Source organism: Mastomys coucha, unplaced genomic scaffold (genome assembly GCF_008632895.1).
Source record: "Mastomys coucha isolate ucsf_1 unplaced genomic scaffold, UCSF_Mcou_1 pScaffold22, whole genome shotgun sequence".
NCBI lineage: Eukaryota > Metazoa > Chordata > Mammalia > Rodentia > Muridae > Mastomys > Mastomys coucha.
In genome coordinates, this window is record NW_022196905.1 from 182,062,057 (window position 1) to 182,076,234 (window position 14,178).

The window sequence follows — 14,178 nt, forward strand, 5'->3', positions numbered from 1 at the left end:
CACAACCATCTGTAATGGGATCTGATGCACTCTTCTGGTGTGTCTGAAGACAGCTACAGTGTACTCATGTAAATAAAAATAAATCTTAAAAAAAAGAAAAAAACATCTTTTTAAACCATTTCTGTATTGTTTGTTTGAGACAGGGTCTCCCTCCCTATATAGTTCAGGCTGGCTTCAAATTAATTATTATGTAGCTCACCCAAGCTGACCTCAAACTCATAATCCTCCTGCCTGAGCACTGAGATTACAGGTATATGTGACAACAACTGGAATTCAATACCTTAAAAAAGGTTTACTTTTATTTAAATTGTTTCAGCATTTTGTCTGAATGAATATGTGTACCACATGCATGCCTGGTCCCTGAGGAGACCAGAAGAGGGCACGTGAATCCCTAAGACTTGGAGCCACAGATGGTTGTGAGCCACCATATGGGTGCTGGGAACTGAACCCAGATCTCTGTGAGAGAAATATGCATCCTCCCCTTCTGTGCCACCTCTCCAGCACCGGCATTCGATACCTTTTCAGATAAAAGTCTTGCCTATCAAATCCCCAAGTCATTACTGTTTCAATTCAGTTTACACAAAGGCAAGGTGTTATATTTTTTTCCCAATTATATTGAGTAAAGAAATGAGAGAGGAGATGGAAAGCATTTCTATGGCTAGCACAGCATATCACCCAAAGTCAATGGCTTGATACGAGGTAGCTTTACCTTAGTCTCAGAGGCAACACTATTGCGACTTGACCTGAGATTGACATCTCAAACCAGATTTACAGGGCATGGTACATAAGGCATTTAATAGTGTGGTCATAACCTACCATCACAGTTCTGCTCCAGACACTCCTGATAGCATGGGTATAAGGAACTACTTCCGAAACCTCCCATGCTTCCATCCTATACATGTGCTGTGTCCTCTGTCCAGAACGCTCACAATCTGACCTGGTGAACCTCTAAGATCCAATCCAGAGACTTGCTGCCCCTCTCCTCCCCCACCACTCTTTCTGTGAAGTCTCGCTGACCTCCCATTTAAGCCCAGCCATCTCCTATACAGCTCCATTATCTACACACATCTCTATTAGAATATCACATTGTATTAGAACTGTGCCTTCGCAATGCCACACTGTGTTCCCTGATAGAAGGGCAGTCCCAGCACTGAGGTCACTGCTGGGGACAATGAATAGAAGAGGATGCATCAGGGATGACCATTCGGAGTTAGTGGCAAAACTGAACTTTCTTAACACAAAATCATCCAAAAATTGCTCCTGTCAATGTATGACTCTTGTTACTTCTTCCATGTAGCAAGTCTGTTCATCTCCTGGCCTCGAGTTATCTGAGACTCGGAGAGTAAAGTTAAAAGCCCAGATCTGCAGTAAGAGGACGTGAGGTGGAGGGAGCCACTGCACGAACAGGTAGAGCTTAGAGTGTCTGTCTGCTGAATGCTGTGCAGCAATGGGAATCTCACCCTTGACTTCCGTCAGCACGGCCAGTACTCAGAGTCATTTCACTCTGGCCAAAATGAACAGGTTTCTTGTCTAAGTAAATTTCCAGTTGAGTTCCGTAAGATACCAGTAGCAATAAGTCCTTTGTGTTAAGTAATACTGATTGTAAACGTTCTTGCTCAAAAAAATAAAAAACGTTTCAACCTCGGCTAGGACCTCAGAAGAAAATGTACGAAACGTCTGCGTCACCAGCTGTCTACATGCTGTCCTGCTGAAGAGTCGGGGTCTCTGCTTCTGCTTCCAGCAAAGGTTCACAGCAGCCTGATGACTACAGGTTCACCATCTACAACGGTGACAATGAAAACGGCAAAGGGCAGCCACAGCTTATATTAAAGACAGTGCAATTTGTTTGAAACAGAATCCTACTGTGTAGTCCTAGATAGCCTGTAACTCACAATGTAGTATACGCTGGCCTCAAACTCATGGACAGTCCTGTCTCTGCCTCTCAAATGCTGAGATTGAAGGCATGCACCACCACACCCAGCGATATACCGCATTTTCTTTTAGGTTTTGTACATTTTCCTAAGTAAACTTTTTTTGCTCAGATTTTTAAAAATTGCTTTTTATGTTCATTTATTGTTAGTGTGTATGTTTGGAGCATGTAAAATGGCACTGAGAAATAAAAGGTATAAATATTAACATGGTGATCACTCCAAGAAGAATTTCAATGAAAGATACTGAACTTCAAAATTGGTGGGGATACAGGGATGACAACAGCTTGAGTTCTTCTAGCAAACAAAACAAAACAAAAAGCAAGCAAGCAATGATAAACTCCAAGGGACAAGCTTACAAAGGTAAGGTACCAATAAGTACGAGTAATCCTCAGGCGCTGCTGGGGCCGTAAAGCAGCGGCGCCGGCTCATGCAGCATGCACCAGGTTCTGTGTTCAATACCAGTAATGTCACAAATTCGCATGATTTTGTATGACTGGTAGAGGACTTTAGAACTATAGATAAAGAGATAAAACCAGCAGAGGATGGTCTAGTCCGTCATCAATGGGAGGAGAGGCCTTTGGTCCTGTGAAGGCTCTATGCCCCAGTGTAGCGGAATGCCAGGGGCAGGAATCGGGAGAGGGTGGGTTGGTGACCAGAGTGAGGGGGGAGGAAATAGAGGTTTTTTTAGAGGGGAAATCAGGAAAGGGGAGAACATTTGAAATGTAAATAAAGAAAATATCTAATTAAAAAGGGGGAGATTAAAAAAAAGACGGATAAAATCAAAGCACATTGGACAATGACCAATATTGACAAGTAAAACAGTTTACCATTTCCATTTTTACTGCTCTAAAATGAGAAATAAAGTTTGGGCAGGGATATTATAATTGCAATAATCCTGTCAAAATTTACTAAGCAAGAGTGAAAACAAAACAAAACAACAACAACAAAAGATCTGAAAAAGGAAATAAAAGAACACAGAAGAGACAAGCTGCCTGGGTGCTACCCAAGAAAACAGGGCAACAAAATGAAATAAACAGCATTGGAAACAGAAAAGAGGCAATACATTAGTGCTGTATATGAAAATTCAAAAGAATCTACTGAAAACTTACTAGAAGTATTAAGAACAAGGCTACAAGACACCGGAACAATATACCAAACTAGCAATCACGTATCTATATAATGAAAAGTACAACAGCATCCAGACAATAGCTGCAGACCGAGTATGCACGTATAATCCCATTACTCCACAGGCTGAGGCAAGAGGATCACAGCTCAAGCCAGTCTGGGCTATGATGGAGACTGCCTCAAACACATAAACAAAATTTACAAAATATTTAGAAATAAACTTAACCAAGGAAATTCAAAACTTAATATACCTAAAACTATAGAACACTGTCCAACAAGATGAAAGACATCATAAGTAAATAAAAGGTGCCATGCTAGTGGGGCTTAGAGATCTGATTCTGTGAAAATGATCAGATTCCTAAAATTAATCCACAGGTTTCAGCATAAAGAATGGCTAAAATCATCTTGGAAAGGAACAAAGTTAGAGGACTCAGTTTTAAAACTCCCTATAAGAAATGGGACTAGATGAGAGGGTATGGGGTCGAGGAAGTGAACAGGATAGGAGATGGAAGAAAAAAGAAAAGGGCAGGCATCATGTTTCATTGAACCTCACTTACACACACACACACTCACACACACACACACACTCATACACACTCACTTAGACACACACACACACACTCACACACACACACACCACACACACACACACTCATTCATACACACATACACTCATACTCACACTCATACATACACACATTCACACACACTCACTTAGACACAGCACACACATACACACACAGACACATACACCCAGGACGTGAAAGCAGAAGGGGACTCTTTGGGTGGCGGAGGAAAGGGGAAGAAAGAAGCAAAAGTGCTGGGTACAAACAGGACCAAGGGCATACTCCACATGTATGAAAATGTCAGAAAGAAATCCACCATCTTGTGTTTGGGTAAAATATTAATTTAAATGAAGTTAAAATTTGACTACAGTAGTAAGTGTAGTAAGTTACTCTATGATGATCTTCTGCTTAAGTGAGAAGGTGTAAATCTCACTGCAGCCACAGTAACAATAAGTCTCGAACACACTAGCAAACAGTGGGTGCTACCATGGATACAGATACATAAAACAATGGAATAGATCCAAGAGTTCAAAAATAAGTCCACACTTACAATGCTGCGTGTTATATACCTTGACAGTATACACCTACAACATATTTTTAAAAACGCAAAACTTGGTAATAAAAAGGCAGCTCAATTTTACATATAGAGAGAAGATCCAAATAGGCCCCTTTTCCAAGAGATAAGCAAATGGCCCATAAGCGAAGGAGAGATGGCCAGCATTGCCTCCTACTGTGATGAGGCACAGCAATAGCAAGTGTTGCAATTACTCATGCTGCCAGCACAAGGGATCACTCAGAGGAATCTCTCATGCTGCCAGCAAGATACAAAACAGCACCTGCTTTACAAAACCATCTGGCGGTTCCTCGACAGGTAAACAGTGATATCAAACCCAGCAACCCTGATCCTACGTATATCCCAAGAGACAGGATGATATAAACCCCCACAAAAATGTGATATTTTCAGAAGTGTGATTCATACTAGCCAAAAAGTGGGAGAGCTCAGATGTCCACCACCTGCAGAATGGATAAACATAATGAGCTATGTTTTGTGATGGAATCTTATTTGGCAAGAAGAAATGATGAACTGATATAAGCTACAAGAAGCAAGAACCATAAAAACAACTACATCAAGTAGAAGATGCCAGTCACAAAGAGCCATACAGATAGGGCCCTCTGAAACAGGCAGAAGTCTATAAAGTGGTTCTGTTAGTGATTGCTTAAGGCTGGGAGTTGGAAATACGGTAAATGCAGAGGTTTTCCTCTTAGGGGGTAAACTGTCCTAAACTAGATGTCCTAGTTCTGTACAGTTCTGTGACTATGTGGAATCTATTTTATTGTTTGTGTGTGAGTAATACACGCATGTACTTCTGTGCATATGTGCATGTCTGCACACGCGCACGTGCGCACACACACACATACACATACACAGATACACACAGATACACACACATACACACAGACACACACACACAGACACACACACACATCTACTGTGAAGGCCACACACACATCTACTGTGAAGGCCACACACATACACCACACACACACAGACACACACACACACACACATACATACACACACATACATACACACAGACACACACACAGACACACACAGATACACACACACCTACTGTGAAGGCCACACACATACACCACACACACAGACATACACACATATACACAGACACACACAGACACACACACATACACACACACACACACACACCTACTGTGAAGGCCACACACACACACACACACACACACACACAATCTACTGTGAAGGCCACACACATACACCACACACACACAGACACACAGGCACATACACACATATACACACACACACAGACACACACCCACACCCTCACCCACACCCACTGTGAAGGCCAGAGGAGGACACTGTACATCCTGTTCTATCTCACCTCTTTGGGAAAAGGTCTTTTGCAAACCCGGAAAGCTGTGTTTTGGCTGGGCTGGGCTGGCTTGGCCAGGCAACCCCAGCAATCCTCCTATCTCCGCCCAAGTGGTGGGATTCTGGGAGCACACAGTCACACCTGTCTTCTCACATGGGTTCTGGGGATCTGAGTTTTAGTCCTCATGTTTTTACAGTGAGTGTTCTTACCCACCAAGCTACTTCCCCAGCCTCATCTCCACTTCTAGAGACTGAGAACTCTGCTTGCTGGTTACCTCACCCAATTAGCATCTACATGGATTTCTGAGTCCTGAACTTTGGTCCTCACAGTTTCGTGGCAATTACTTAACCACTACGCCATCACCTCAGTCCTCCTGGCTATATACTTTTAACAGTGAGCTGTTTTTCATGAGGGCTATCTCCACAGAGCAATTAGGAAGACAATGACAGTGGGAAGGGTGTTTAAAGTAAGTTTTTCCTCCATCCCTGTGATGAGATAGCAACACCTGAACCTAATTAATTCAGACATATATACTATGCCACATCACCAATATCAATACATATAGAGATAAGATTAATTTTTAGTGTCCCATGTGTCACAGCCACAATCAATTAAAGCAGCTCAGCTATAAACAACCAGTGTGCCAGGAGAGTATGAGTGAACTGATTCTTGACCATATGATCGTCAAGTAAGAGCAGAAACACCTGCAGGTGGCGGATCTTGGGGAGGGGACGGGAGAAGGAATGGACTAGGAGTCTGTCCATATGACCCCATATTCTTTACCCATGTATACCTGATATATATTTCCAAATATTAATTCTTGAGCATGCATGATTTTTACTTCACAATACATGGAGAACTTTCAGAGAATGAGTCTCTGGCCATTTTTAAATGTTTGAAATTACCATTACTTAAAATTCTCTTCAGACAGCAGGAGCCCCTGCAAGTAGGGCAAGATGGTGCACACCTGCACTTCCGGCATTTGGGAGGGGTAGGCAGGAAGATCAGGAGTGTAAGGCCATCCTCAGGACACAGAGTTCAAAGCAGGCTGCCTATGAGTCCCTGTCTCCAGTCACAGAAAGAAGGAAGGGGAGCGAGGGGAGACAGCTCAGTGAGTGAAAGCAACATCTGGGAACACATCTGTGAGGACTGAGTCAGAATTCCCAGAGCCCTCCCTCCTGCCAAGCAGACCACGCAGCACAGGAGGCTGCAACCCCAGCATTCTACAGGGAAATGGGAGGCAAAAGCAGGATGATCCCTGAAGCTTCTGACCTGCTAGCAGGGGTATGCAGTGGAAAGACAACAAAGTGACCCAGCCTCAAGATGTAAGGTGAGGACCAACAACCATGGGTGTCCTCTGACCTCCACATGAGTGGTGAGGTGCACGTGGCCACATTCAAACACACAATGCACACACACATACAGAGAGAGAGAGAGAGAGATAGAGAGAGAGAGAGAGAGAGAGACAGAGAGAGAGAGAGAGAGAGAGAGAGAGAGAGAGAGAGAGAGAGAGAGAGAGAGAGAGAAAGAGAGAGGATTAAAAAAACAAAGTAAGAGAAAAAAGGAAATTGTTACTACTGTGAAGGATATGTGCTCCAAATTCACTAGTCCTTGATTAATAAGATTGAGGTTGGTAGATAACTATAAAAGTAGTACTACATTCAAGAAAGTCTTCAACCACAAATATGAATTTTTAAAACATCATTTAGTGGGCTGGAGGGATGGCTTGGAGGTGAAGAGCACTGGCTGCTCTTCCAGAGGACTCAATTTCTCAGCACCCACATGGCACCTCACTACCACCTGCAACTCCAGTTCCATGGGATCTGCCATACTCTTCTGGTTTCCGTGAGCACTACACACATGTGGTACACAAACATATATGCAGACAAACCACCCACCCACATAAAATAACCAAAAATAAAAGCAAATCATTTAGTAAGGTGAATAATTACTAGTTTTACCAGTGCAATTCTTACTTCTATTAACATGAGCAACATACATTCCTTCTATCCAAACTTGGTTAGGATTATACTAGGCCTGAGAACTGGGTGGCTTGGGAGTTAAGTATGCACAATGTTCTTCTAAAGACCCAAGTTTACCTACCAGAACCCATGTTAGGTGACTCACAACCACTTGTAGCTGAGCCTCCAGGGTATCTAAGATCTGATCATCCTCACTTATATGGCATACTTACACATAAATATTAAAAAATATGACTCGATATACAAACATCTCATTTCTGTCCTTTTGCTCAATTTTAAGTTATTGGGAATTGTATGGTCATGTTCAGAATGCTGGGCTCAGCTCCATTAGTGATGGACAGAATCTGAGTCCAGGGCTTCACCCACTCACAGCTTCCTATGGTACAATCATAAAAGCAGTGCTTTAGGGATGGGGAGCCAGCTTATCGAACAAAGTACTCATGCTCAGGCATGAGAGCTGGGTTTGAATCTCTAGCCCACACCAAGAGGACCAGGCATGGGGGCACACACCTGTTACCCTAGAGGTAACAGTTCATAGAAAGAGGACATACCTGAGGGCTTCCTGGCCAATACAGCTAAATGGCTCAGGGGAGAGTTTGTCTCAAGTTCGGTGGAAACAATAGGTGAGGCATGATGTCAACCTTTGGCCTCCATACACTTGTGCATGCACGTGTACACATGCACATATGCACACATGCATGTGTGCGCGCGCGCGCGCGCGCACACACACACACACACACACACACACACACACACTTGCTTCAGCTTGATCCCTAACAGAATAAACGGCATAGAGTTCAGATCTTTTCACGGTAACCAGACTCAATTAAGTAAATAATGAAACACAATGACTACTATCACTTCCTCATTACATGTGCATGACATAGGATCCAACACTAAAATAAAACCAAACTACATGCACATCTCTTATTGAACATCTGTGAGAGAAACTGAAAGTGGTCAGTCGGGTATTTAGGAAACGAGATGACCTGTCCAAGTGGTAAGAACTGAAAAGCAACCAGGCCATGCTATTGTGGGAGTCACAGCTGAGAGCTATAGTAATGTGGGCTGGTATAATCGCTCATGAAAATGACATACAATCTGGCTCTCAAAACAAAGAGCCAAAGACTCATATCTTTTGGAGAGAAGCCAGAGTATGGCTGTAAGAATAAAACATGAACACAAGTTTAAAAACAAAAACAAACAAACAAACAAAACAAAACAGCGAAGGCAACAGGCCCAGACTTTGGTATCTCAGTCCCTCCCAAGGCCCCCCACGTGGAAGTCATGTAAACTGAAGGTTAGTTTGGGGACTAGAATGAAGAGAGGCGCTTCCTCAACTTCAAGGCTGGCTTCTTCAAGGGCACATCATCCTCAAGACTTGTGCCCAGCACTGAGATACGATCCTAATTTATCTCATTTGCTGTCTAAGGTCTCTTGACTATTCCTGAATTTAACTAGGGATGGTTTAAATAACAGACAAGCTTAGCAAGGCAGGAACATTTTAAAGAGATAATTGGCAAGTATAAGTAGTCTGTTACTATATTATGCTACCTTGTCACAGGGAGAAAAAAAAATGAAATTTAGACTCTCAAGTCAGGTAATGGCTCAAGGCTTTAATCCTAGCACTTGGGAGTCAGAGGCAGGCGGATCTCTGAGTTCAAGGCCAGCTTGATCTATCCAGCGAGTTCTAAAATAGCCAGGGTTATACAGAGTAACCTTATCTTGGAAAAAAAAAAAACCCAAATAGAATTTCAATGTCTCATTTCTCCCCATCTCCACCTCCAGAAAGTCCCTTTTTATGTTGCTACCTAAGACAAAGAAAAACAATGTTTCAATGTATTTAAAATGGGGGGGAGGGGGGAAGAAACAAGAAATGAGGATCAAGAGTGCAGCTGGAGGTGCAGTTTTTTGTCTTAGCTTAGAAATGGCCTTTCAAGATTTCTTCTTTTTGATAGCAACTTAAATCTATTCAAAATTATCATGTTATGTCCTCCATACTCATTAGGGAAAGTTTAGTTACTGAATATAACACACATATAACAATAACAGAGCAGGGCTGGAGAGATGGCTCAGTAGTTGATAGTTAAAGCACATACCGTTCTTGGAGAGGACCTCAGTTTGATTCCCAGTACCCACAACCAGGCCACTCGCAGATGTCTGAAACTCCAGGTCTAGGTGATCTGGTGCCCCTCTGACCTTCTCGTCACACACACACACACACACACACACACACACACACACACACACACACACAGTAATTAAGATTTTAAAAATGAGCCAGGTGGTGGTGCACACCTTTAATCCCAACACTTGGGAGGCAGAGGCAGGTGGATTTCTGAGTTCGAGGTCAGCCTGGTCTACAGAGTGAGTTTCAGGACAGCCAGGGCTACACAGAGAAACCCTGTCTCGAAAAAACAAACAAACAAACAGACAAACAAAAGATTTTAAAAATGGTTTTAAATACAAATAACATACCAAGTGAAAATTATTTCAAGAATGTGTTACACATTCTTCAACAGTAGCAAACTTTGTCCTTTATATATTTGAATCCTACAAGGGTAGTGAGAATCTCAATGAAATGTATGATTCTAATAATATACACACAATTTTAAATCCGACTCGGTAGTGTGTGCCTGTAAGCTTAGCACCAGGAAGGCTGAAGAAGGATCTCCAGTTGGAGGATGGGCAGGGTTACATGATGGACTCTTCCTGAAGATAAGGGCAAGTTTCTTACACACACAATCCAGATTAAGACATGGTTGTTCTCATGTCTTCTGGGCTTTAACTGGATGCACCCTAGTAAGCTATTGATATTTAAATAAATCGGTGAATCAACCACCCAAGAGGGCAGCAGTCTAGTTTATCTTGTTGGCTGACTCAATGCCAGTATTTGGGAAAGACTCTGGAACGGCAGGCACTTAGTTAAAAGGACAGATTATGCCTGTGTATTCTTTCCTTTGTGGTTCAGCAACATGGACAAAATCATCTAGGGCTTAGGAGATCAATGGAAGCTTTGTGAAAGTCACTGCTAATACCAACAGTTTCACCACACACATCTGTAGCTGACAATAAATCAGCTCGTTTTAGCAATCATATGTTCACAGACACACTTCTTCTGGATCTGCTTGGGTCTCTTACTGAGAGAACAGTCATTTCTCTCTTTGCAGGTCCTTTCCTTCTAACCACTCCTTATCCTGCTTCATTTGCCTTTTCTGTACTACCTACAATAAGACAACCAATAGCTTCCAGTCACCAGCAGAATGGACACTCCATTCTCAATGGTATTTAAAAGAAGCAACCTTCTCCTTCCCTCCCTTGCCTGTCCAGCCACAGGACCTTGCCCACTTGGGTTGCGACATTAAATTCGCTGGGCTCTTCTTTACTTGGCACATACATGGGAAATTCACTTAGTTTTTGGCTGCTTCTCATCTTTGCATTTATATTTTTCATAGAAGAGCTTATCCGCTCCAGTGGCTCCAGAGATTCTCCTTATGCCTAGACTCCCAATATCCTGGCTCATTTTCCGGACTTTTCTCTATACAGCCTACCTTAATGGTCTCTTCATAGATGTAATAGTGAAGAATAACTTAAGATGACCTTCAATTATTTAAACTGAAAAAAGCCTCCAACATAAAACTAAAAAGCCAGTATTTGTAAGGTCCTGGGTGAGCACTCCAGCACTTTATTGGTAATAAAGAAACAAACAATAAGATATCTTCATTTAAAAACAAAGTATTAAGAAAGAATAAAAGTAAGCAAGCAAACAAAAACCCCTCTCACGACATGAAACTGCTCTGAGTTCCCTCCCAGCTGCACATTAACACTATACAGGCCTAGAGAGCCCCATGGATTTATGTTCTGCTCTTGGACACAAACACGAACTAAGTTCCTCAGAGACATTCAAATGAGACAAAGCAAGCTTCTAGCATGATTTTGTCTACACAATGATTAAGAGGACTGTGTAACTCAAAACACAAAACACTCATCTCCTGCCAAGTCAAAGGATGCTACTTGTTGTCCACTCTGCTTTTAAAACCATTCTACAACAAATCTTGGATTAAGCTCAAGTTCTCCAACAAGTATTGTGTTTTGAATTTGCTGTTATTTAACCCATGGTTGAAAAGGTGTATATCTTTTCACAACAAGCACTAAACCTAATTTGATCAACCGTTATGTGTCCTTCTGGTAATCTTTGGGCAAAAAGGCTATCAAAATACAAAATTCTTCAACAATTCTTACAATCCCAACCTAGTCTAGTAAATCAACTCTCTATCAGACAGTAGAGCAAATGCTTTGTTCTTCCTTATAATCTCTCAATCTTTTGTACATACTATGTGGGTTTTGGTCACTGAAATTACTCTGTACAGCACTTTGCATTCTACTTTGTTGTGTTGTGGTTTTGAGACAGGGTTTTTCTGTGTGTCTACTGCTGGCCTGGAACATCCACCTATCTGCCTCCCAAATGCTGGGATTAAAGGCGTGTGCCACCACTGCCCAGCTGTGCATTCCACTTTTATCTACTAAGTATCTATTTTAGTGGCTGGCTAATATCCTCCCCCCCCCCCAACCCACCGCGCCTTTAAATTCAAAAAGCATTTCTCCTTCTAGGAATAATTAAAAGAACTCCTACTGCTCCAATGTCTTGCCTCTTTTCAACATCTTGTCATCTGGTTCAGGTAAGGTGCATGCAGGTTCTAGTTATCAAATCTGGCAACGAAACAGTCTTCAACTCTATAACCTTTATAGAATCGATCTATGAAATGTCGCTGTACGGCTTCGGCTAAGAGGCTGAACTTAGAAATGTTTCTATGAACAACGATATGACCTCTGGCTACATTTTTCACTCCAGGGCTATTTCCTCTTCTACTAAACACAAGAGTTATGTTAGTTCCTCACTGTCTCTTACGGATATATAAAGTCTGTGGCCTTGTGACTTGGTCGCACAGTACCACGGGACAGACAGACATTCCATGCCTGGGCGTGAAGGGCACAGCCTTCTGAGGGGGGCGGGGAGGGGAGTCCCATCATCTGAGCTAAGACTGCATGTGACCCATAGCTTCCTGGGAGGGTTTCTTCAGGAGAAAGCATTAGGTAACCTGGCAGACTATACCACAGCCACCTGTCAATCCTTAGCTTTTTCTCTGGAGAGTTCCGCCTACAGTAGCTAGTAGTTCAAATATTAACACCAAGATTGGAGAATGCGTGAATTCTATCAAGTCGTTGTGTGTGTACTCGGTCCATACAGCACCAAAGCGACTTCGCCCGGAGTTCACAAGCCGCCTTTGCACCCATACTCCGCGGGACCGAACCAGAGTAGCCCCTACGCCCCCCGGAAGATGCAGCCAGCGAGCAGATGTTCCTCGGCCGCCCCGCCACAGCTGCGCCCACCTGCCCCTGACCCCGCGCCTCCATCCCCATCGGTGCCTCGGCTGGAGCTCACCCACCGGCGGCACATCCTGTGCCTGGGCGCAGGTGACAGCCGCGGCCAGGACCCAGGTGAGGAGAGTTTGGCCCAACATCTTCCCAGCTGCAAGCGCCACTCCAAGGGACTCCAGCAGCAACTGCAGCAGGGACCACCTTCACCCGGAGCAGGTCGCGCCCCGACGCGTGACCAGCGACTCCGGGCCACACCATGCACTGCAGGGGACACGCTAGAGATGGAGGCGCCGGGCCGAGTCCCTAGAGCGGAGTCCGCGCACAGGCCCGAGAGGGGCTGCGCCCCCAGCACGCCAGGCAGTGGTTTCGTCCAGCCTTAGCCGCACCCCGGGGCGGGGCTTCCAGTTTTCCTCCGGCCTTTGCTAGTTCGGAGCGTGGGGGGGTCCCCGGGATAGACTTGAGTGCCTGAGGATTCCTGGGGGCAGACAACCACTGACTCGAGAGAGGTTGGCTCCTAGGCGTCGCGGTTCCTGAGCCCACCAAAGGGACAGTCTCAGAGCATAACGTCAGACCCAGTTTGCCTTCTGGGGAAGGCTGGCCCCAAGTGAGTCACCCAATCTATGCATCCTGCCCGAGGGATCACTACCAGAGTGGACAAGTGTCAGGGTCGGAAGTTTCATCTTTCCGGTACTCTAGGTACTTAAAATAAGGCACTGCTAAATCCCAGGATTTAGACTTTAATTTCTTGCTGTTATGTCCGGGGTTGGAGAGCTTGAAGGTGTGGGACCGTCATCGATGTATTTGTCGTGTTACTCAACTCCTGTTTTCATTTAGCTCCTGAGAAGTCAGGTTGATCTAGCTGACCTAAACCTAGGACAGGTACTTGGTACCTTCATAGTCTACTTTGAAAAGCAGATAAAAGTGCAATACTTGGTTGGCTTTCACAGCACCCTTGGACAAGGCTCTCCATAATAGGATGAGTTACCTAGACTCCAACAGGAAAAACTGCCTTCTGGATTTACATTTTCTGCTTTGACGACAGGCATCTTAAGAAGTTTTGGGGCTTAATTTTTTAATGCTTCTTTAAAGCTCACTCAGGAACCATTAAAATCCTATTTTAATCCTCACCCCACCCCTTTGCTGGGGATCCGAGTATTTCTCCTTTTTTGGGGTAAAACCACCTAAATTTGGAGGCAGATGATAAATACATCGTAATTTTTTTTTTTTTTTTTGAGGAAGTTTAGATGTTGGAACACAGCACAGGATTAAGAAACACTTA

General features: G+C 43.6%; 1 protein-coding gene across 1 annotated transcript in view; it reads right to left on the bottom strand.

The window, feature by feature from the left end:
* Nucleotides 1-13,232, bottom strand: part of Asah1 (N-acylsphingosine amidohydrolase 1) — a 32,350-nt gene extending 19,118 nt beyond the window's left edge. Inside the window, exon 1 of the mRNA XM_031339612.1 lies at nt 12,968-13,232. Coding sequence (XP_031195472.1) covers nt 12,968-13,042 — 75 coding nt within the window. The 5' untranslated portion in view covers nt 13,043-13,232. The remainder of the gene's footprint in view (nt 1-12,967) is intronic.
* Between the last annotated feature and the right edge of the window lie 946 nt (nt 13,233-14,178).